General features: G+C 45.2%; 1 protein-coding gene across 6 annotated transcripts; it reads right to left on the bottom strand.

Moving 5' to 3' along the window:
* Positions 1 to 9,339: 9,339 nt before the first annotated feature.
* LOC120903567 (myoglobin) lies at positions 9,340 to 24,777 on the bottom strand. 6 transcript variants are annotated; one of them, XR_005739617.1, is made up of 5 exons: positions 11,330 to 11,649; positions 10,188 to 10,488; positions 9,881 to 10,106; positions 9,515 to 9,802; positions 9,340 to 9,427 (listed from the first exon to the last, which is right to left on the bottom strand). XR_005739617.1 is itself a non-coding variant. In XM_040313084.1 (4 exons), the coding sequence occupies exons 2-4, from the start codon at positions 10,349 to 10,351 to the stop codon at positions 9,686 to 9,688; spliced, it is 507 nt and encodes a 168-aa protein (XP_040169018.1). In that variant the 5' UTR covers positions 10,352 to 10,488; positions 24,691 to 24,777; the 3' UTR covers positions 9,341 to 9,685. The 6 variants fall into 6 exon arrangements, 4 of the variants coding, with proteins under 4 accessions (XP_040169018.1, XP_040169017.1, XP_040169015.1 ...); XR_005739618.1 differs by having other exon boundaries at positions 9,340 to 9,424; XM_040313084.1 differs by lacking the exon at positions 11,330 to 11,649 and adding an exon at positions 24,691 to 24,777 and having other exon boundaries at positions 9,341 to 9,802.
* Between the last annotated feature and the right edge of the window lie 892 nt (positions 24,778 to 25,669).

The raw sequence follows: 25,669 nt of genomic DNA, 5'->3' as shown, positions 1-25,669 counted from the left end.
GATTGGTATCAAATGGTAGGGAAAAATGGTTTCAGCGGGCAGTGATAGAGCTTTTTGTTTCTGTTTTGAGTGAAACGGCTCGTCGTTGCATGTGAACCAAAATTTGTTGCTGCAAAAATGCTGCATTTTACCCTTTAATGTAACGTTTGTTTGGTTTCAAATTGTTTTCTTCACTAGGGCTAACCAATAGGATTTTTTTAGTTAGTGCAAGAGGAAAAAGGTCAATACAAATGTTACATATAATGCACAAAAAAGGGAGCTCCCAGCTAGCATATTGACTCGACCAAACTGTCCCTGCAGTTTCAAAAACCCCCTATGCACTACAATCGTGACAATAAAAACGCATAAAAACGTCGTTCGAATCTCCAAAAAAAGAAAGATACGAACGAAAAAAAACCCCAACCATTTCTTTGGTGCAGAAAGAACATATGAGCACGGACAGCAAGCACGAGAGCAGAGAGTCAAGCTGGGAAGCAAGAATAAAAAAACAAGCTGTACAATCCGATTTGAATGATAATCGAAAACAAATAGCATATCTAAGGGACTGCTACCGACTACTGCTGCCTGCTGCTGGAACGGCTGCTGCAACACCACACATATTTGCACGTGTCTGTGTGATGGGTCATTGCAGTGCTGGAGAGATCTCGTACAAGCAAAGGAGCAACAGCACGGTCGTCCAGTGCTGTACAACCTGTATTGTACAGCGCAAGGATGTGACAGTAACAAAGCGGCAAAGCAAGCTGTGATTTGAATTTTTATACACGTAACCCTTCGCCACACACACACATATGTTCGGGATCGCATGGGGGCGAATATGACCCCCTAGTGTGGGTGTGTGTGTGTGGGGAAGGGTTGAACTATGGGTGGTGGTATCGAAACCAAGGCACTTTTTTTTGAGCAAGTTCACCCGCAAGGTTTTTCATTGGTTCAAACGTGCTCGTCGGGTGTGCTCGGCAGCCACCCAGTGTGTCGGCGTGACTTGGCACACGTCTAGAGTTATGACACATGATATAAATGGAAATTGTATGGCATTTTCCTTGGTCATAGTAAAACTTTTGTAGGTTCAGAGTAGAGATTGATTTAATCTTTTACAAAATACTAAGTAAAATTGTACAAAGTAAGCCAAAAATACACATTCGTTTGTTGCATTACATCAGAATGGGAAATATTTATTGCTGTTTTATATCATGATGTTTGTAACTTAAACAATAAATTATGTGCATTTATAGCTTAGTTTAATTCTTTTCATGAGTTTTTGCAATTTTTTGCATTTCTGATAGCTTTTATCAACAACTGTTCAGATCTTCATCATGCGGCAGCTCTTGGAGAAGATGGCTTTATACAGACACTACACATACCATCTCTTCATTGACTTCAAAGCCGCATATGATAGCATAGCTAGGGTAAAACTGTATGACGCTATGAGCTCTTTTGGAATCCCGGCCAAACTGATAAGTTAGAATGACTATGACCAACGTCACTTGCCAGGTAAGGATGGATGGAAATCTCTCAGGACCTTTTGCTACCACCAAAGGTCTGCGCCAGGGGGACGGGCTTGCCTGTCTCCTATTCAACCTGGCACTAGAGAGGGCCATCCGCGACTCCAGGGTGGAGATCACGGGAACCATCTTCTATAAGTCAACTCAAATCCTGACATACGCTGATGATATAGACATCATTGGTCTGAGGCTCTCCTATGTAGCAGAAGCCTTCCAAGGGATCGAGCAGGCGGCAGAGAGCCTCAGATTGCAGATAAACGAGGTAAAGACCAAACTGATGATGGCAACATCAGCGACCCTACCAATAAATAATTTATCATTCTTCAAAGGTCAAAGGACAGCAATGACAATGGAATTGTAGCTGAGCTACGCGCAAGGATGCTGGCTGCCAACCGGTCATTCTACAGCCTGAAAAATCAGTTCACCTCAAAGAACCTGTCGCGATGGACGAAGCTGGGACTATATAGTACTTATATAGTACTAGTACGACGACCTCACCTATCGTGCAGCGTATCAAGCTCGCCTGGCTCCGGTGGGCTGGCCATGTTGTACGCATGGAAACGGACGACCCAGCGCGTAAAGTTTTTTTATGAGGTCGACAAGGACAGAGGAGGCGTGGTAGGACCAAACTGAGGTGGCAAGATGGCGTGGAGGCCTGTGGTGGATTGCTTATAGCAATGTCTTAGGTGTAATCAAGTAGCCATTGGTTACAGCAACCGTGGTTACACTGAATATCGAATAAATGTAGTTAGTCTTAGTTCACTCTTAGAACGGTTTACATCGTCTTTTAACAAGGAATCATTCACATTCAATCCGGCAGCAAGTTCCTGCATCTTCGTTAAAAGATGCGTAGGACGAAGGTCTCCAAAATCGTACGATCCAAGTAGCTGATCCATTTTGGCTTGTTCCGTGAGCTCGAATCGAGATATGAGGCGCTGCTTAACGGCTTCATATTTTCCTGTCGCAGGAGGCTGTTTTACATAATCGGCGATATGACAAAGCACGGATTGTTCGAGTTTAGCGACAATATGATAAAATTTTGTTTCATCCTTATGAACGCCGGCCAACAAAAACTGAATTTCAGCTTGCGAAAACCACAACGATGGATCGTTCTTCCAGAATTCCGGAAGTTTAACCGAAACGGCTGCAGTAGCAGGGGAAGTTTCTTCGTTAGAAACGTTTTCGGTAGACATGTTCGTTCACAAATTTTCAAATTAGGAGAACTAATAACAATCCGGAGATCACGTCGGGGTCACCAATGTGGGAGCGATTAAAAGACGATGTAAACCGTTCTAAGAGTGAACTAAGACTAACTACATTTATTCGATATTCAGTGTAACCACGGTTGCTGTAACCAATGGCTACTTGATTACACCTAAGACATTGCTATAAGGGGGACTTAATGGCGGCCGGGATAACGGACTGGCAGACGAAGGTTCGATACAATGACCAGTTTCGGCCACTACTGAGGCAGGAAAAGACCTCAAAGCGGTTGTAGCGCCGGATAAGTAAGTAATTAAGATGGCTTCAAAACATTTTTTTTAATATTATTCTATTATTTTTATTGATGTTCGATGTTATCGACATGTTTTCAAACAACTTTACTAGATTTTAAGTATAAATCGGGTTTGATTAGGTCATGTTTAAATTATCTTATAACTGAAGTATGAAAATATCAATTTGAAACAACATATTTAACTACAGCTTGTCCTACCTTTAAGTCATTTACGTCAATCAACATGATTGTCACCGTGTTTGTTTTCTGCTGAAAGCAAACTCCTGTACTATATTGAGAGCTCATCACTTCCTAGAAACCATCAAACCTTTCCAGCACCATTTCTCTGATTAAACATTCCAAAAGGTGGAACACTGTTCTCAATGTACATTTCATTCCTTCCTACATGGATTACACACACACGCGTATCCCAAAAACCAATCCGAAAGCCTCAGAAAGCCACGCGAACCTCAAAACCGCCCCGATAGAAAGACGATTAAGGACTTTATTATTTCATTTATTTACGCCAACCACCGCTCCCTGCCATACATTGCCACGCGAACCCAAATGGTCCTATTGGTCCTGAAAGCTTCCTGCCAACGTGGAACCAACGTTTCGCTGCTCAGTTGTGGCACAGTGGCCCACAAAGACACAACCCATTTCGAGCGTGCTACTGTTCCGAACCGCGGTAACCGAAATTAATTTAAAATTAAAGGATTCCACACTCTCTCTCTCTGCCCATTTCTGTGGAAGCATTACAACAAGCGGTTCGTGCGAGCACTGGCCGGGACCCAAAATTAATAACCCTGTACAGTGGGGACTGGGGGAAAGTGTTAAGTCCCGGCACAAAGTAGAGCCAGAAATTAAACCTGCTACCATACCTCCCCGTGCAAGGTACAATAGAAAAGAGATTAGTTTTACCCCGGATGGTTCGGTGATAACATTCCCAGCCCACCCACTACTAGATACCACCCCGAGCGGTCGATCGTGCAGATCGTGAGAGTGTTGAATTTTTCTAGCAACGGATTTAATCCTAATCCTTGGTAGTTCGGTTGCCCCTTCAAGCTATCCCCGTAGCACAAGGAAATGAATTAGTGAGAGAGCTTACACGAAAATTGATTCTTCTTCCACTGAGGGTAGAGGGGGGGGGAGGGAGGGGCACAAAATTAATGTGTTCTAATTTGCCCCTTTTTGCCCCTTTATCACGCGAAACTACTAAGGTACACGGATAGAGGATTGATTATACCACTTTATCAGCAAACGAACCCATTTCCGATTGCCGTAGTGAGGTTTCATTAGTGTTTGATTTTTCTAATGAATGAGGATTTAAAAGAAGCAGGAGGTTAGTTATGGGTTTTGTGGAAAAAAATTATACTGTTTTTGGTATTTAAAAAATCGCTTTGCAATTAGCAAGAACACCTCGATTACATCGACAGCTATTTAGTACATTCCTTTAAAACCCCTCAACCGCATACGCATTCTGGATGATAGTGCGCATCACAGAGACCACACAGCCAAACGAGTAATCAATCTCCATTGCCTTGTTAGATTTCCACTTGATTTATTTCAACACACTCGTGCGTTGAATTTGAACACTTTGAGGTTTAGGCCCGGCTCAGGTTGCGTGGTGTAACGGCATCACCGTGTAGCGTAGCGCACCGTACCGTGAAGGCATTAGTTCACAAGCTCCAAGAGTACCAGCATTTGAAGTTGGGCTAGAAAAAAGAAGCTCTCTCTCTCTCTCTCCATGCACAGGTACGCTAATATCGAACAGGCACGTGCTGGTCTCATCATCTATCGATACATCATCCATCCATCCATCCATCGAAACCGATCACAGCGTAGCTGTGGTTGAGTGCCGGCTGGTGTTCGGTTTCGGTGAAGCGAACAGCATTGCATAGAGGATGGTTGTTGTTAATTGTGGCATGCAAAAACACGGGTCTACTAATGGCCTTACATCTCAACAAGGTGTGTAAGCCTTTTTGGGCTGTATATAACAACGAGCCAAAAGCGCTTCTAGCGCAAAGCCCTTTGGGAAGGATATAAGGAAGTGTAGATAGATTATAGAGAGCATTGAATTATTTCATCACATTAATTAGGGACGCTTTTTAAAAATAAAGCTCCTTTTGCAACCTCACAACGACCACGAGTTCACTGAATGGGTTGAATTAAAGAACAAATGCGCTGAGCTATGCTCTGGGGCTGGCTCGGTCTGATTAGTTTCTCATCAGGGTAGATCGCTTTTCCGCACACCATTAGCGCACAACAGCCGATCCCTGGATGAACCCTGCGAGCAAAATGTGATAAATGGTAACCACAATCGCACGATTCGAAAATGGTCGTTGGTGATAAATAAAATCGCTAAATTACCTTCCTAACCCACCGCTCGATCGCTCGACTCGATTAAGCAGCCGGAAAACTTTCCTCCTCCTCCTCCTCCTTAGGCAGCACGTGCATTCGGAGCGAACCAGAGCACCACTGGTTTCAATAGGCATTATTATTAATGGCTGTGAGGTGCAAATGAGATTATCTCTCCCCTGATCGTTAGACGGAACCAATAAATTGTGCCACATAGTTTGTGTGGAAGATAGAGAAAAGGTTTGGTTTTGAAGAGTGAGAGGTGGAGGATTGTGGAAAGCTTTTAAATTAGTAAAGAATCTGTAAACTGCTTGAACTGGGGCGTTTTGAGCTCCGTCTCGTTCGTTCGTACGGGTGGAAAACTTTAAAATTACCACAAAGGTATTTATCGGGTGCAAAGAGTGAGGGAAACTTTCTTCTTCGACGCCACAATACGTTGCGTTGTGTGAAGGTAGAATCAATTTTCTTCAGCTTTACACACACATACAGCAAGGAATGTTTAGGGTTTTGGTTTCAAGTGGTGGAAAGTTTATTTTCGAAGGTTAAATTTCAAGAGTGTTTGTGATGAAGGTTCAAGAAATGTTCATTGTATAACAGCGTTAAGATTATTTGTTATCTTCTGTTTTTATTGAGAAGGGTTGCCATAGGATCTTTTTTTAATTAAATAAGTAAAGTTCTTGACATTGATGAGATGTAATGGTATTGCTTTGCCATACCACGTGACACAATGGAGGCGCCTGGTAACGTGTGTAAGCCCATGTAAAGCTTTATATATTGTTATGTTTTTTTTTAACAAACGTAACAATAATTATTTGTTTCTTTCCTTTAAAACTCCTTCATTGTCGTAAAATTTAACGTTTAACGAATTGTTAGTTTACTACCGTGAATGATATTTTAAACGATTTTCTAGCAGTTTCCATTTGACCTTCAATTTCTTCATTTGATTTCACATGAAACAAACAAACACTTACCTTTGAACACTTTACAATTTTGATGAATGTATAATGTCATCCAATGCACGACTTCCTCCACTATGCCCAGAATATTGAACCAAATGTCCTCTCAAAATAGTTGACCTTTACGTGATTCCCCGTTTAGCTTCCGTCCGTCGTTGGCTTTAGGACAACGTGGCACACTCACATAACACACAACTGTCACGACAGCAGCAACAACAAAAACAAGCTCCGAGGGAAAGTAAAAGTTCCACCTCGCCTTTGGCACCGAGTGTTCAAATCAATTATCTCTTCCCGGCTCTGTGGCACGCGTGGCGTGGCAAGCAAATGTCAATTTTACCAAACGATGATGTAGCAATGATACCACTACCATGGCCCATGATGGATGGCACAGAAAGGGAAGTTTGCATACAGTTTTCTGCTGCTTCCGGTTTTTGTTCCGACCCTCCCGGAACCGAAAAGCTGGTAACAAATGGGTTTAATCTGTTTTGCCAAGTTCCAGTTTTTTTTGGGGAGAGGGCAACAACGGCTTTGGGGGCTAAAGGTTAACTTCACTTCCTTGGTTGCTGCTGGTGCCTGCGGTGCGTTATTTGTTAGTGAACTGGGCAACTGGACAGCTCTAACCGAGAGTCCCCTCTGTACTTCCACTTTGACCTTTGAAATCGCCAGAAAACGAACGGCAAAGAATAGGCAAACCGACAAAAAGGGGGAAAATGTGAAACGATGTGGTAAAACGGAAGCTCCACTTCAGTCCAACCAATCAGTCAGCAGAAGTGCCGGGGAGTTTGGGTTTCAGTGGCAACAGTTCGAGCTACACGGTGCAGAAAAATGAGCCTTCCCTTAGTAGCGGTGGCAAGCTTTTTACGCTGGCAGGAAAAGCTCCAACCATTATCTCGTCTCGGTTTCATTTTCTGCGCGCAAAAACCGCTCGACTATTCGTCTTCGTGCTACGACGCTTGTGAACGGGTCAGCAGTGACGGGACTTTTTTGGGCATTAAGTTACGTTTGTGCTACTGAGAAGAGCAAAACAAAACCAAAATAAAAAAAGCACAATAAAAGAAACAACAAATGCACTCAATCCCGATGCAGGCAAACCGAAACAGACCGAAAGTGAGCTAAAGGGGCAGGCAAAAAGTTGCAAAACTTCCACATTTTTATGAGCAATCGAGCTCGAGATGCACACTCGGTGCATCGAGCTGCACGGTGATGAGTGTTTGCTAAAGTTTTATGTTGCAGGTTTGCTGTGTGGAAATTGTGAGGATCAGGAATGAGGATCGTTTGTTTTTTTTTTCATTCGCTTCCTAGCAACGCAAAGGTCACTTGATGCTGTACTTTTCCCACTAGAAAACAGTTAAACGCTCTCACACTTCCCAAGAAACGACGATGATGATGATGATGATGATGATGAGTTGCAAATCCTTCTCGAAATTGTGTTCATGCTGGCCGGGGATGCATTTAACTTGCTGGGACGCATCCAACGAGGACGTTTGTGTTGTTCACGCCAAGCATACTCTATTATCTCCCCACTACAAACAACACCCAAAGCAAGCGTCTTGGGTGGGTGTTGGCGCTGGTTTCGTGCGAAGCAATGAAAAATAAGAAGAAAAAAACACAGCAAAGAATTACCGGAAGTTATTGCCATGATTTACTGGCACTTCTTATCATGCTGGCCACTTTAGGTGCACTGGTATGGCCACTGTTCCTGTCATTGGCATGGCACTGGAATTGCACACAATAAACAGGGAGGGTGGATAAGGAGCGCCCCTCTCCCCTTCCCCCCTCCACCCAGCTTTCCGCTTCAGTTTGGAAAACTTCTCCCTCTCTCCAGGCTTTTCCGTTGCCGTTGGAATGAACCGTGTTAAATTAAGCTAATGCTAGAGATAACAGCACAGTCCATTGTGCCACAAAACGGTCGAGCGCTGGGCTCGGTTCGGTTCAGCGAAAGAAAGGTTATAATTCTTCAACCCGCCGGAACCTACTATACCACCGGGGAGCTCCACTCAAACCCCACTCCCTCCCTCCACAAAAACAGCTTCTTAAAACCAGCTGATTAGTTGAGGCAGGGAGAGCAGCTCCTCATTCTCGCTGTGGGAAAACTTTGATAACACCGTGCGGTCCAGCAGCAGCAGCAGCAGCGGTACCGAATCGAACCATTTTCCGAACAATAGAACCGATGCACCGATGCACGTGATGAGCCATCGACCGTATGGAGGGAAACCAAAGTTTCACACACCGGAAAAGAAAAAACAACCTGATACGATAGAGCGCTTCTTTGCTTAAAATATTGTGCTCCTGTGCTCAAACCCCTTGGTTCGTGTCCAACCGGATGTGCTTAGGAAAGCCCGGGCTAGCGAAGCGGAGTAAATTATCCGCGAAACCTCCACCTCCTTCTCCACCTGTGCTTCGTTTCATCGTGCGCGGATATCCGGCCCCGTTCCACCGTGTGCCGAACGATGCCAATGCGGAACGATTTATGACCCGTTTCGGCCCGTGCGCGCAGCAATGGCATCGATGGATGGCGATGGAGTGCATTTCCGGGTGCAGCAGCACGGGGCAGCCCTAAACACAACGGTTTGGGCCGATAGTGCACGACGTAGACGTAGGTAGACGGGTGAAGATTAATCATCGCCCTTGTCTCGCGAACCACGGCGCCCTTCTTGCGCTCCTGGTTTTGCAGCGCATGCAGCGCGCACAGCGATCTCGCGTTAGACAAACTTTTCTTTATTGCTTTTAATTGAACTCAATTAGACTTAAACTTGGCCCGTTCGATCACCGCGCTCGGCAGTGGTCTTTGCTTTTGCACCTGCCACCGTGGCGTAAGGGCGATAAATTAAAGGGCCAAACAATGGGGATTGGCCCCACTTTACCCAGCTCTTAATCAGCTTTATAAACCGGGCATTTATCGTTTAAACTAAGGCGCTCTTAATTATCTACCCAACCGAGAACGTCTTCCATCATATAATTCTGATAGGCAGTGAAAGATTTAACTGATCTTAACAGAATAATAAAATAACAGAATGCAATACAAACAGCAGCAGTTTACTATACTCAAATTTTTATTCTACTCTGATCATAAAAAGCCTCACACACACACGACTCGTCACGTAGGAATGTGTTTTCTGCTAGAAATAGAGAGCGAGACAGAGAGAGAGTGTGTGTTTTTTTGTTCTGGTTGTTATAGCAGAGCTTAAAAAGGACGTGACCCCTACCGCTAACCAAGATAATCTCTGCCCCGGAATGGGGTTTCCGGTCTCGGTCGAATCCTACTGTTTGCTCTGTTCGCGGCAGCCTCTAACATACACTGACTGATGATACTGATGTGGATGGAGATGATGAGGTGGGGATGGGGATAAAGATGAGGACGCTGAACACCTCGGAGCTCACTCGAACGCGGCCGCAACCGTCCCCAGGAACGCGCCGAACGCTTCTTCGAGCGTTTTCGTTTTATGCTGCTCGAGCGCCTTCAAGCTGTAGCGCATGATAACTCCACCGACGGCCTGTAAGTATTTCCCAGAGACGAACCATCAAAAGTGCTGCGCCCAGTTGTCCAGCAACGGGGCCAATAACCCACTTACCGCGACATCCTCCTTGGTGACGTTACGCTTCCGATGGTTCCGCACCAGCTTCGCTAGGCTACACTTGAGCAGGGCGGGATCGTTCAGTCCGTAGTCGATGAGGGTGCCGATAAAGTTCATCACGTTCAGTGCGTGCGCATGGAGGGACCGGTTCTCGCCGAGCTCGCCGGCACTTCCGCCGCCAAAGTCAAAGTAGTCCAGATACTGTGGGTACTCCTCGAAGAACCTGCCGGAAAGATGCGAAACGGTGAGTGTGTTTAGGTAAATCGTTTCCCAAAAAAAAGAAAGCGCCTACGACTGGCCTTACATCACGAAGATGTTGCGTCCGTGCGTAACCAGATCCTTCTTGACGATGCTCCAGGCCGCGATCAGGGCCACCTTTTGCGATTTCGTTAGGCCGGTTTCATCCGGTGTGTGGTAATTCGTTTGCTCCTCCTCATCCGATCCAACTAACGACCCGGGTCCGGACATTTTGTTTTGCTGCACACTGGTGTTTCGTCGATTGCGGTTTCCGTTCCACCGATTCTTGGAAGCTTCCTTTGCTATGCTATCTTTCGGGTTACTTCACACTCTCTCTCTCTCACACACGCTGTGTTGCTTGGTCGGCCCTTAAATAGAAAACCGGGAAACAGTAACGAATGAGTTTTGGTAACTTGTTTCGTTAAGCAAATCGATTTGTTGGAAAAACTTTGGAGCACATTTTTGGAGTTCCTGGATAGTGCCTCAATCTTAGGATCTGCTTCCCGTCCACTCAAAATACTATCAAAATACGCCGCACTCACACAAACACCGTGTGTGATAGTACCTTCCTTCCCGGTTCCGGTTGCACGCATGCACACTTCCACCAACACCGATCCCCTCCAGCAGCACCAACACCGCCTGTGCAAACACTATCCTATAACGCACACATAAAAAAGGCAACAAAAAAACCGGGAGCGAAACCGAGACGATGGCACACCCGCGTCGTCAGCTGTCACTCTGGAGGGGAGGAGGAACTGGGCTGCCAAAATCAAAACATAAACCCTCCGAACTCGGCAAAAACTTGTTGCTTTCTGATGGAGCAGTCACATTTCGCGCTCGTTTTTCGCCCGCTGAGAGAAACGAACCACACACACACACAAACACACACTCGTGGAGATACTCCATAGGTTCGCTCTCTAGTAGAGGTGTGCGCTCTCTCTCGCTCTTTCTATCTTGAGGGATGACGTTTGAACCCCTGGAAGGTGTTGAGGGTTATGTATTTTTGCGAATTTTCCGCTCTTTCTTATACGTACACACACACAAACGCAGTACGCTCAATGTCTTGTTGGTTGCAGAATTTTCAACCGAGAGTGTTCGCTTCAGTTTCGTAAGCTTGAATGGGGCAAAGAGTGTAGGGGCAGAAGGGCAGAACACACGCGCTACAAAGTTGGGTAATGGACGGAATTACTCTAGACGCAAGCTACACACCTTCTACTACCAGCGACAACTGTCAAAACTGCAGCTCCAAACAGTTCGCACACCAACAGGTCGGGAAAACGCAACCTGCCACACTGCTTTTCTTACAAGCGATGAACCGGGCTCCACCCCCCCAATCACCGTTTTTGCACACTACACTTGGGGCTTTTTTCACTCGAGGCCACAAAACCGCAAAACCACAAGCGCACAAGCTACCACGGCCTCCACCAGTCTACATCGCACGGCACGGCCGACTACGCTCGGGCAGCACACCAACACACACCGGAGCCGTGGACGCGTGGCCTACTACGGCTGAGGGCTTGTAATAAAGGGGGGCCCGCCAACACACCATTACATTACACCGTTATACCTCTATTGCCCGTTTGTGTGTTTGTGTGTGCGATTTACGTGTGTGTGTGTGTGTGTGTGTGTGTTTCCGTGGTAGTGGTGGTAGTGGTACGCGCCCCAAAATTGATTCAATTTAAAGTATTTATCTCTCTCGCCCGCGTTCCTTGTGGCGGCTTGTTGCCATCGCACGCCAGTACGCTCTCGTGGCTCGCACACTAACACCGATGTTGGCCAGTGTTGCCATGCCGTTTGGTCGTTTTTGCACATTCTAACTGTCGGTCTCTCTCACTCTCTCTCTTTTCACTCTCCCGGTGATGTTTGATCTCTTGTTTGTGTGTTTCGCAGCATCATCACACGGTGCCGGTTTGCCGAGCTCTGTACCAATACAGACAGTGCCGCAACTTATAAAAGGGAAGCTTTTTTGAAATTTATCCTATTTTCAAGCTAATTTTGGATTTGTTTAGATAAAAAGAGGCAACAAAACAAATGTCCCCAGTCTACCTGTAAGAACATTACGCATTCACCGAGCAATAACGTAGCAAGTGTGCATAAAACATGGCATAAACGAGAAATTACCTTTCACCACCCCATTCGCCAGCGTGCACGAAGGCTCATAAAAGAAACCCGGAGAGCTATTTACTTCCATCGTGCAGAAAAGTGTCTTCTTGGCTAAGGAGCACACACACACACATACTGAGTTGCTCTTTTTTTTGTTGCTTGCCCATTTTTCCCTCCCATTTCTTTTGCACGAGCTAAAGACGAGCCCCCCGGTGTGTTCAAACACGCTCGCTCTCGCTGTGTTGGTGTGCAAGTAAGCAAGCGTAAGTAAGCGCCTTGCTTGCTCTGCTTTCTCGCTCCCTCCCTTTACCCTCTTTCGACCTACACTCTTTTATTGCAAGACCAACTATGTGCGCCTCTGTTTTGGCTTCCGTCTTATTTAATTAATACGGAGCGACGGACGCAGCGCAACGGGACAGACAGACGGTCAACAAAAAAAAACACCCAGCAGAGCACTAAGACCCTACGTGAATGTGTGATGTACTAAGAGACGACTGCGATAACGATCGGACCACGACGACGACGACGACGACAACGGCGCATGCAATGGTTCGTCTTTTGGAGCAACAACAAACACACACACAGCAACAAAAAAAGCTACTGCCAGAAGATAATTGTTAACGACACAAACATACGATTCCACGCGATGCTTTTCCACTCGATTTTTGCCCGGCTCCCGGCGAAAGGAAATAATTAGACATTTGTTTGTTTGCCGACCGACAGCACATAAACACGGAACGCTCGGCTTGGAGAGCGGTAGCGTAGCGGTCTGGGATGATTTGAGCCCATTTGAACAGACCCCCACAGGCTTGTACGGTACATTCAACATGGATGAGTGACAACAAAAAAACAAAACCCACCGGCACGAACAAGCCACTATGAAAGGCATCACGACGATGATGAGGATGATGATGATGATGGGACAGCCACACAAAAAAAGGCTTGAAGAGAGAAAAAGTAAGGAAAAGCGGACGCCTGGTCGCTCGTACCGTGGCTGTGTTTTTGTATGTGTACGGCCGCCATGTGCGTGCCCGTCCGTCCGTTTGCATTTCACTTTTGCTTCGTCACATTTCACTTCAACAGTCACACCGACCGGCCGGGGGGGTTGAAATCGTTTGCGCCACACAAAACGCCACGCGACGCGTAAATGTGTGGAGCCGCTTTGCTTCCTTCCTTTGCCCGGCGGGCATATGGTTTGCGCGAGCGTATGCAAACTTTCCTTCCCGACCTGTTGCACGGTGGTTGGGGTTGGGATGAAGGCCGGGTGGTGTAAAATTAAACATAAACCCCTTTTCATCGTAATTATTTCGTTATCTTCATTTGTTTTTAGCTTCCATTAAAAGCAACACATGCCACGGTGTGGAGTTTGTAAATGGCCCATTGAAACACGTCTGCAGCAATTACGATTCCAAGGGCCAAGTTATGCCACCGGTATTACATTTGCAATGGTTGAATTAAGGTAATTGGATACATTTGAAGAACTGAACACAATAATTATTATTAAATTATGCCCTTTACTGATCAATTATTAAACCGATGCGCACCCATTTTAATGAGACGCGAATTGAATTCAACATTAGGTGGACCTCTTTTCTGGGAATGGAACATAAAAAATCCGCTTCACAAGCAACTCAACACATCACAACACTCGCACACACCAAACAGAGCATCATCAACATTCATCAACTGATTGCTTTATCTGCAGCGGTCCAAGTTCATTTCTATTCACATGCCATCAGACACAGCACACAGCCTTATCTTCGCAAAGCAAATTCGCTTCACCATTTGTTCCGACAATCGGCGACAACAATAGAGCACACCCTCCACACCCAATATTGACAATCAACGGGCTACCGCATCACAACACTTTCCTATCGTTTTGGCGCTTAGACTTGGTAACAGCATCAAAAAAACACATAATTTAGTCACTTACTTCTCAGAGTCACACTCAGAGCTCCTATCGGTACATTGAACGGTTACAAAATGTCTTCTCGCTTCTCCGTTCGTTGCTGTTTTATAGCCACGGCACAAACTATGTGGGGAGTTGGGAAGGTTTGCCGAACGTTTGGAGGCAAAAACTCGGCTAAATTCTTTCCAACTTCCGCTTGGTGTTGATGGAGACAGACACGACGTCTACGAGGCACGAGAACGGCGGTACTGCTACAGCGGCAAACGAACGAACGAACGAACGAACGGCATCAGTCTGCCGATGGGCTGCTATCAATTAACGATTGGGTCTGCCCTCTCCAAAGACTGCCCACGGAAGATGTCGGCGACGAGCGCGTTGATGAAGATGACGAGCCGGAGCGCACCGCTCGCGTGAATTATGACAAGTTCAATTTACGACCTGTCACTGATACGCAGGGCGCCCCTGCGAGGCTCGTTAAGGGCCTCGCCGGCTGGGAGGATGACAGAACAAGAAATTCGTGCAACCGTTATCGGTTGAATGGATCAATGGAACCAACCCGACCGGTGACCCCAGTGCGTAGGAGTCCCTAAGTGCAATCGAATGCATCGGAAATGTTGGGAGCACGCAAACTGGGGACAGTGGATGGAGGGACGATCCGTTTTGTTCTGACAACATGCTTCATTAGCCCACTTCCCGCACAGCACGAAGGTATATAGAGGTGGAGTATAAAATGATGATGAGTAAATAGATAATGCTTAATGCGTTTTTTTGGATGGTTTTCGTTTTTATAGTCAATAACAACTGAAAAAGGTAGAAAAAAATGTACACGGGAGTAAAAATATTCAAGCTTGAATAGTCATTTTCATTATTTTCACTACATATCAAACTCAAATGACGCAATTGTGTGAAAATAAAAAATAAACTATACTTGAAAAATATCAATAGTAACAGGAAATATGAGTTACATTCGTTTGGCTCACTCGGAATGAAACGATGGCCTATTTTAAAAAAAAGGTATAATATCCTATGTTCATTAATATCAAATCATCTCAATGGTAAGTTCAATACAGGGTTTCCCGCGATTTATTGGTTAGTTCCCATCCATTTTTGGTTGGTTCCCTTATTTTGTTGGAGCGTGCCACGATTTTTTTAGTCGTTTCTCAATTTTTTTTATTTCAAGTGTATTGATATCTAATCGAACGATACTAATAAATTATGGGAACGAACCAACACTCTATGGGAAACGATGAATAAATCGTGAGACGAACCCAAAAAAATATGGGAACTGACCAAAAAATCGTGGGAAACCCTGTAAGCAGAGACTACCGGGCAAAGCTCAGCAACATGTCCTAGAACACAACAAAACATGATTATCCGGTTCAGGACTCGAGCTGACCGTTTTTCAAAAATCTCGCCTAAGATTATGCAATCCGCAATACTTTAGATGATTAAAAGTGTTTAAATGTCATGGAATGTTTCAAATGTTTCAAAAAATGAACAAAAAATTTAATATTTGAAATCGTTTTAAAATCGTATTTAAATGTTAATCCAATCATGAGCTGATTTAATTTATGTCTTACTATATTATAAAGCCTAAATTATAAACAATTTAAATTTCATTGGTATTAATAGCTCATTCAATGTCTTTGTAAGAGCGCAAAATAATAACATTCTTATGAGCTTTACCAACTTCACCCAGACAAATCCTTGACCTTTAGCAACACCTACAATCTTGTATCCACAATTCCGCCAGACAAAACAATATGGAAAACCAAAACTTCTCTTCTCCAAGTGTCTTTGGGCTGTGCCTTATCTTCCATGCTCCACGAGTGCAAGATAAAGCGAAAAAGTTTCCCAATCTCCCAGCGCCAGCACAGCGAATTTCTTCTTCCTCATTCACTGCACTAAATCATTACTAAGAAGCAATAAAACCGACAACCCTCGCCCGAAGAGCAGCAGATTAAGAGCAAAGGCTTGTGCCGGATTCGAGGAAGTCTCGGGGCTGCTTCAAAACCATCATAATCTGCAAGACACAAAAAGGGGACGACGTCTTATCCGACACGACACCACTCATTCACGCTCCCTTTACTCGCTCTTAACGCCACTCATAATCAACGCTCCTCAGATGCGAAAAATTCTTCAACACCTTCCTCAACACTAGCACCTTCGTTTGCCAAGGTTGCTGGCAATGATTTCCATGTCGGTTGTGCTGGACCTTCACATCCCTACCCCACTTCCTCGACGGTATTATATCATTTCAATTTAATTAATAATACACCGTGGAAAATGTTCTCTCATCTCCCCTCTCCCCACTTGTCTGTTGGTATCTTGGTAAAGTGTTTTGAAAAAGATTACAAGACTTCTTCTCCACGACAACAACACCAATGGTGGTAGGTCTTGTCGACCACGCTCTCCTGCTGGTGAGCCATTGATTCATCCTCTTTTCATTTCCGTTGACATTTAAAATTGTCGGTAGAGGTGGGTGTGTTAACAGTGCTCTTTGAGATGGGGATGGCAAACTAACGACGCAGCACTGTAAATGGCTCTTCATCGTCCTATCTATCGGCCCGTGCGACATGGGCAAAGCGACAGGTAATCATCGTTACCGGCACATAGATCTTCTGCACGCGATTTGTTCTTTCTTTCATGTTTTCATCCTTTCTATGGTGGAAAGGAAAATATGAAAAACCCCTTTTCACCGTTGCTTAATGGCAGGCACGATCGTAGGGTGCAATGAAACGTTTTGACTGCTTATCACCGCGTGCGCGCCCGGCCCGGTCTGGGTCCGGTGGTGTATTGAACACGTTTCGTGCTTGATGCGCGACCCATGCCGAAAATTGTCAAAAACCCCCGCACACACCACACGCACACGGTGATAAAAGAGCTCCGAAACTAACTAAGAACAACTCTGGCGTATCGCCTGTGGCCTGTTTTATAAACACCAAATTTATCTCGAATGCAAAACGCCTTTTGCACCACGAACCACGCACCGATGCCGATGAAGAATTACGTACCCAGCTTGCCCCATGGGGTTGAATATTGTCTTTCTGATTAAATTCCAGCCCAGCGCAGACCGACAGGTCTGGTCCGTCTGGTGCAGATGTTATGGTGGAACGATCGTCCGGAAGTTACGTGATGCCAACGGATATTGAAACGAAACACGCCATGGTTTGAACGATGCGCTGGTAGTACTGTCGCCAGATGGCGCTGGTTTGTTCGGTGCAGGAAGACCTTTACATTGATGCCCTGTAACTTTCACTATCAAACTCCTGCCGTTCTAAGGTTTATAGTCAATAATGTTGCTCTTTGGTAGGAGTAACAGGACACCCATCTCCAGTAATGTTTAATTAATCGAACGGGAAATTAATAGCAGCCAACTAACTACCACTCTAGGATGTCATTGGCTCGCTCCGAATGCTTACCAATCTAAACACTGCAACCCCAAAAAAGGTTCCCCAAAATTCAAGGAATTTTCAGGTTATTTTACGGAGTTCTACGGAATGGCTTCTAATTAAAAGTGCTTTAAATATCGGTCAATATTAATCAACCGTTGGATGGCAGTAGCGTCCAACTCCCAATATCCAGTCGACCGAGTAGTCGAGAAGTTCCAAGGGACAGTCTCTTTACTTAAGCTCCCTACCCCTCCGTAGCGTACGCTTCTTGCTGTTCCCCCCAGGCAAGCTCGTCATCAATTTTAAGCCCGATTTTCCGCCTGTCAGTAGAATTACGTTCCACTATTTAATGGGGCCGCCGTAGAAGAGAGTGCAGGGAAAAAGGGGGCTGCATTATATGGTTCTTTTCGAAACTTACAGCTACTTACAGCTACTTCGCAACCGACCACCGGCAAGCGCAAAGTCGACGTCGAGTCCACCATCAGCAAGCCAGCAAGCTGGCTAGCACCCGCCACCAGCAAAACTAAACGAAAACTCGGGCAAGAGAACCGATGGAGCAACAAATTCCACTTCACTTTTGATCCCCAGATGTCCATCAAAGCTGCCGCGAACGGTAGCGAGGTAGAGGTTTTATGCAAGCAGCTCGCGTGTGCAAAATGGCATACCGAGCGGCAGCAGCAGCAGCAGCAAACAGCACTACAACACACTACTTTGGAACGTTAATAAAACTTTCGCTGTAATGCAATATATATGCCAACGGGGCAGCGCTTGTTGCTGCCTGGAACGGCAAACCTTGTTGCCCAACCAGTTTCATGGCAACATCTTAAACTGTGCAATAGTTTTATCCCCACTGCAAGAGTACTCGCTCGCTCGGTGTGAGGTTGAAGTTTCTCTGTTTTTGCCCCTTTTTCCATTCTCTTGTGGCATGTGTCTAGCAATGGATTATTACACAAAACAGGGTGTACGGGGTGGAAAGTTTGCGCTACTACTCCGCAGTGGGCGTCACCAACACGTGGTCACCAGTCGCCAGCATTTAGTGAGTCGCTCTGAACCCGCTGGAGGAGTAAATCTCGGACCCAAATTTTAGCCCCCCCGTTTCCCAATAAATTATGGTGCTAGGTGAGCTCTTAAAGGAGTGTGTTTTGATTTATTTTGCAAATCAAGTACCGCACTGGCGGCCCCTCTAGGACGGGCGGGACAGCAAGAAATGAACGACAAACGTAATGAAGGAACTATTATTATACGCCATTGTCTATTTTATTTATTTGTTTATTATTCATAAAGCATACACACCCCGACCGGTGAGGACAATTTTCTCAAGGAAATATTTCTGTCCTCCTGGACCCGTGCTCCCCCTTCCCCCCCTAGCAAAGGAAATAAAATACGAAACCCGAACCCCGGAAGGATCCGAATGCTTCTTGAACGGGGTTTTTGGGGTTAGATTGTTTGTTTTTTTGTGCCACATAAATATAGGTTTATTTCTTTGCACTGCTGCTGCTGCTCCTGCTGATGACGAAATGGCGTCAAGGTGTGTGTTGGTATGCCGGCGATAACCGGGGCAGCTGGCGAAAAGTGCAGCAGCCCAACAACCGGGCACGTCCCATTCACGGCGTGTGGAGAGTGTGGAGTGGGATTTTGGCATTAGGCAACACAAACACCACACCTAACGACCGTGCCGTGCCGTGCCGTGCTGCCAGGATCACTCGGCAGCGTCCAGCGGAGCCAAAAATCGCCAACATGCTAGCGCAAAACAGCCGCTCTCTCTTTGTCTCCCCAAAAAGGCGAAGCGAAAACGTGTACGAAAGCAATAAATTACTCCACACCGGCAGCACCAAACGGGGTTGCATTATTCAGCAAACCTCTTTACCCTACCCGCTCAGCTCACAGCAGAAAGCAATAGGAAAATAGAGAAACCGGGAACAATCCAAAATCCCCAAAGATATTAGTGAAGGAGAAAGGATGGGAATCGAACAGCGGAAATGCCCGCCCCCGGGGAAGAAAGGAGCCAGCGCCAACGAGAAACTCACATTCTAGCGAAACATAAACAACATACCCCCGCGCTCCTCATTTTCTTTCTGCCCATTGTGTTGTGAGTTGGCAGCATCGCTTCAGCAGCATGGCCTTGAAAACGCTTACCGAGAAGCAGCAGGAGGAAAACTAATTCTCCAGCAATAAATAGACATTGTTATGATGCATCAAGTTTGCGCTCGGAGGCTATTGTTTTGCCCCATCCGGAAGGTGATACTGTTGCTGCATTGTTGCTGCACCGTCATATCAGTGGGGAGAGAAGAGAGAGAGAGGAGGAATTCGTTTGCCAGCTCGCAGATTATTGCATTTGCCATAACTTCTTCCCTCTCTTCAACCGGTCCGCACATACTGCCGATATGCGTCTGGCAATGTCCTACCGGTTCTGCCGCGCTGCACAAACTTCTGCCAGTGCGCTCAAGCATAGCTCAGCTCTTTCTTTTGCTGTGGAAAGTTTGTCTTCATTTGGCTTCGGCTTATTGTGCCGGCACCACTGTCGTTGAAGCAGCAGCAACAACAAAAAATGCATACCGGTTGTAACAAGTGGCTCGATTACTGCAAGCTATGGTGGAGATTGGAAAGAAGAAGCATCATCACCCATCCAGCTTTAGGATATAGGCGCACAACAACATGGGAAAACTTTCCCCATAGCTCATGTTTGAGCGACACATTTGTGCAGGGAAACAATTGTGTGCAGTGTATTAGTTTCGGTTCGATTGCGATAGCACTACTTGGTGCGGTGTAATGGAGAAGCTCTCGTTTATCGTCTGGTGAAACTATTAACTTCGAGATCTTTATTGGGAGAGACCTGTTCAAACTAGATTGTCTGAGGTTTTAGTACTTCAGGCGAATGAAAAACTCAAATCTTTTTGAGCCTGATCACCATTTTATCACTTGTCTAAACACTTAATGTATTAAGGTTTACCAACTGATTGGAGCTTACTTTTGTACTTGCAAAACACAACATAACGAAATGAATGTACACCCTTAAACATAAAACAATCCCAATGAAAACCAAACCCATCGCTCCTTCTAACCGACCAACAAAACAAACCCCGACCAGGAAGCAAACCATTTTACTGTTAGATGTTTCGTCAGTGTCAGTTTTTAATTGTCTTTCTCGCACTACCTCGGCATGATGGGGATGATTTCCCCCCGACGATTCGGTACGGTTCGTCGCCGGTCATGCCGGGGCGTTTACCATTCCGGGCACACCGAGCAACGGCTCATTACTAAGCAGTTTGAAAAGTAGTGGGAAGCTAACTATTTACGTGACCGGCATTTGCAAACAGTCCAAACCATTCCCCATACTCACCGCCAGCTATATATATATATAAAGGCATAAGAGGAAGCGTGGGTTTGGTCTCAGTAAAACCGTAGGGGGTGGGGGTGAAAGGCACACAATGCTTAACATTTCCTGGATGAAGATAAGTAATGTTAGGGACACGCTGGAATGACCAGCCATTTTTTTTTTTTTGGAGTGCAGAGAAGCTAGTTTTGTTTTAAGCACTTTGGTTGGATTTTCTGCTTGAAATCGCTTTTCGCTGTACAACGGGACATTTTACTTAACATAATTAGTTTGGTAAAGTTGGAGTTTTAATGTTAATCTGTAACATAATGTTGGAGCATTGGCATTAAAAAGTAAATTGGAGTACATTGTACGCTTCGCAATGAAGAGCGGGAGAAGCTGTCTTTTAATAGCCAGTTTAGCCGGATGGAAATCTAGTGGCCATTTAGTGTTAAAGTAAGCGCTTAGGCTTGCGTAGCGCAAGCAATGGATCGAATCTCAACACCAAGACGACTTAACTTTTCTGACCTTTTCGCTTTTGTAGTAATACTGCATCCAAGAATGCCCAAAATTGATAAAACAAATGAAAAGTTCATTAACCTTGTCTAATTTCATGCTCTTGAATGCGTTATTTGACTTGTTTCTGTCAAAGGCAATGCGTCGTAATGCATAATTTGCTGCTTCATGTCACCCATTTATTCAAGCGTGTTTACTACTATACCTTATTTCACACACTTGCTAGTCCCTACATTGTATTCATTCTGCTGACCACTACTTGATCGAGACCACCGATAACACTACGTCGTGCTATAGAGCATGACTGTGGAAAAGCACACACTCCATCCCGCACCCCAACCAGCTCTCACTTTTCATGTGTAATTAGTGCCACGAAGTTTTTCACTTACGTGAGAATGTTTCATAAATAAAATAATCAACACTGCGACTGTCTTCGTACACCGGTACGCTGAAGTGTGCTCCGTTTCAACTGCAAGCCCCGTGCAGAGTCACACGATATGTGGCCACACACGAGCCAGGGTTTGGATAAAGCTTAGCATGGGCTTAGTTTTTCTCGACTTTTATTTTACCTTTTTTCTCTCTCCATTACCTGTTTTATTTGCGCCGTGTGCCTTTTGCCTTCCATCACGGGTGCTTGCAGCCTTCCGAGTGGTTGCACACACACACACACACACACAAACACACATAAAAAAGGTAAAGTAAAAGGTTTGTGTATGCCCTGCTGGCAATGCTGCAAGCTTTCCAACAACACTGCAGCAAACGGAAGTAGTGACGATGCCGCTGCCCATCCACAGCACCAAGGAGGACGTTCTTTTTTCATCTCGCTGGCCTATCGTCTCACAGCCACGTAGTTTTTGCATCCCTTCAGCAAGCACCGCGTGCAGCGGAACATTCCATCCGGTGCATGTCATCACGGTTTGCTGGGGCCGAGACCCTGCCCTCCCTGTCCGAAAAAAAAACACCCGTTTAACGCTATCCAAATGGCGGTCCACCGTCCGTTCCTCACCACGTAATGAGTGGTGGAGAATTTGAAAAGGATAAGGATCTTGGAGCCAGCTTTTCTGCATAAGGGAGATAGTTTTGGTACCATTAAAATAATTATGGAAAAGGACACTCTTAAACACTTTCAGAAAAGTTTTAAGTGCGTTATAAATCTATGGAGTGCTCGACTGCATATTGGTTCTGAATCCCATATCCATAGGGAGCTCCTGACCGTATACTAGTATTAGAGCTTATTCTGCATTCATACCGGTCCTGGAACTGATCCTAACCTTATACCAATTTTGCAAGTGATTCCAAACCTGTACGGGTCCTAAACTGATCTTCTAAATTTATACTGATCCTGGAACTGATGCCAATGACATGCCGGTCGTGGAACTGATCCTGAGCCCTTACATATTCTGGAACATATTTTGACCCACACTGAGGCTGAAATTATTCCTAAACTCATACCGGCCCTGGAAGTGACTCCAAATCCATATATCGGTCTGATCCCGAATTCATAAGTGATGATGATGCCATACTTGTCCTGGAACAAATTCTCAACCCTTTCAGGTTCTGGCATTAATCATACATTCCAACAGATCTTAGAACTTGTACAGAACACACATCATTCGTTATACACTTTAACAAAACGTATACATAACTTATACAAAACCTATGAAGCTATGGAGCTTGTTTCCAAAATTCCTGAAACAAATCCTGAACCCATATAGATGCAGAAATTAGTTACCAACCAACCGTGGTTACCGTTTCCTGGAACTGATACTGGATCCAAACTGGTCCAGAAATTGATTATCCAACCTAAGATACTGATCCTTCCAAGTACCTATCCAGAATGAAACAATACTAATGCGAGAAGGTTTGCTCACATGTTGTACCACACTTGGGACCACTAATAAGGAATAGTTTCCTTCTTGGCATAGTTTTGGATAAATTATATTATGCATCAGTAATAATTAGAGATGAATCTTGCATGCATGAACCATTTCTCCCTACACCGCAAATGCAATTTCCTTATCACAGAAACTATTCTGTAAGCTTAATAAGACACCCTCTTTAAGCTAATTGTTCCTGTTTGTAGAGCGTGAGCGATACGCTTAATTAAAGGTAATCACGAGATGGAAAGAAAGTTTGTAAATCTTCACATGATCCCTCTCGGCTTGCAGCTTGCGCTCTATCTCTATGTTTCTGCTTCGCTGCTGCACTTCTGTTGTGTATAAATATAAATTACATTACCCACGCACGCTTCCCCAAACCATCGTGATGGATTCCCACGAGATACAAAACCGCGTCGCGTGGTGCACGCGAGAAACTTTTTAATAATTCAACCAAATTAAGTCGAACGCTAAACAGTGCAGCATCCTCGAGCAAGGATGCAACATGGTGGGATGCAACTCGCCCATATGCAACGCTGGCACTGTCGGCCGAGATACCACAGGTTCGAGTTGCCACGGGTTGAGAGAAATTAATCCGTAACCAGCTCGTATTACCACGGAAACTCTCGTCTCGCCGCTGCGCTGCATCGCATCTTCTTCTCGCTTATACAAACAGTAAAACGCACACCCTCACGCACAATCCGGAAACGTTAACAGTGAAGGACATGCTTGTTTGATACATGGAGAACCATCCCTTTGCGCTTTCCGGTATAAATTGTCATAAATCTTTAAACATTTCCTCTCCTTTCTATCGCAAGCCTTAACTCGTCTACAAGCGCTTTACCTGGCGCTTCGATGAGACTGGGCCAATCTGGTTGTGCCTGGTTTAAAGTGTAATGAGTTTAACTGGAAAAGGAGGCATTGAAACGGTGACATCTTTGTGAGCAACAGGAACATCTCCTCCCTGCCTTCCAAAACTATGTCACAGTTACAGTAACCGACAGCCCAACAACTTTCAAAACTTTCCACAAATACCACGGGAAGAGGAAAGCAGAGAAGTGGTGAGTTCCTGAGAAAGTTGGCCAAATGTTCTTGTTTGGGGAATTCCCCTCCAAACCATTCCCTTAAATACGTTCATTGGTCCTACCGGTCCTCTTGCCAATTCCAGTTCCGCATGATCCGCTACGGCCATAAACCCCTGGCAGCACATAAACAAACCATCTCGGGACGTTTCCGCCGAGAAAAGGGTTGTTGTTTTTTTTTGCAAACTTCCAACTCCAGCAACAGTTCTGAAAGGATTGCCGACCGTGTTCTTTGGGAATGCTTGCAGGCTCTCATGGCTTGCCACTGGAAGAAGTGTACGCGCCCGCTGCTCATGCGCGGACTGGAAAATGTCCCTTTTCCCACACTGGAAGGAGAAATATCCCTATTCTGGAGTGCAAATTCAAGTGAGTACTCACCACTTTTGACCCCGGATGCCGGTTGTGAGGTAAGTTCTTCTTTTTTTTTTTTTGCGCGACACACTGTTTGTCTACAAACACAAGAGACGGTCGGTTTGTAAATCACTTGACACAGAATCTCAAATGTCAAGAGGTCTTCTCGAATCCGAGGCCGAGATGAAGCTACTTCTAGGTGGTAAGGATCGAAGTAGGCTACAAAACAAACATTTCTTTTTGGTCTTTCTTTAGGGGTGCTCGTTTGGACATCATCTCTGTAGAAACCTTTCGCGTGTAATGGTTCCTTGGATCGTTTTCCTTTCAACTCCCTTATCAATCGAGCTGTAAAAAAAGACGTTAACAGGAAGTGAACTGCATTTCTCCCTATGCTTTTTCCATTAGGCCTTTATGTTGTGTGTTTGTATTTCGGGATTCAGGCTGTACACACAATTGACACGGCGGTTTTTTGTTGAATGATGATGCCGTATACGGACCGTTAAATACGATCTGGGAACCAAGGTCGCAACGATGGATTGGACGGAAATCGCGCGCGAGCGTCACTCGCCACTCTACCACTTTGGCGCTATAAAAGGATTATGTTTCATCGTAAAAAAAATACACTTCCCGTCACACAGACGTGGGTGCCTGCATACCGATCATGAACGAAGAAACGGGGGATGAGGACGTACCTGAAGGAGGTTCTCTCCACTGGGCGAAACATTCAGACTTGTTCTTGGACTAACGGAACCTAGTGGACAAGCGGGTCTTGTCCCTGTGACGAAAACATTGGACAAATTAAATGTTTATGGTGTGCTTAGAACTCTGGACGAAGTCAAATTAATGATGCAAAGTTTTTTTGTAGTAATGATGAAGCAAAGAAACCCCATGGGAAAGAATGGGAACAAAATTGACGAGGCTCTTGATTGTCTCATTATGAGGTAAGATTTCCTTGTTAGATAATACGCGGATAATTGAAAACAGGACTTCTTTGTTAGGAAAAGTT

Source organism: Anopheles arabiensis, chromosome 3 (assembly GCF_016920715.1).
Source record: "Anopheles arabiensis isolate DONGOLA chromosome 3, AaraD3, whole genome shotgun sequence".
In the NCBI taxonomy this organism is placed as follows: domain Eukaryota; kingdom Metazoa; phylum Arthropoda; class Insecta; order Diptera; family Culicidae; genus Anopheles; species Anopheles arabiensis.
This window is presented reverse-complemented; position numbering and strand designations above follow the sequence as displayed.

Coding starts and splice junctions, on each gene's coding strand:
- LOC120903567 (XM_040313084.1), bottom strand. CDS start 10,351: ATGTCCGGACCCGGGTCGTTAGTTGGATCGGATGAGGAGGAGCAAACG. Junction 10,107..10,187: donor GGACGCAACATCTTCGTGAT/GTAAGGCCAGTC, acceptor TCTTTCCGGCAG/GTTCTTCGAGGAGTACCCAC. Junction 9,803..9,880: donor TCACCAAGGAGGATGTCGCG/GTAAGTGGGTTA, acceptor AAATACTTACAG/GCCGTCGGTGGAGTTATCAT.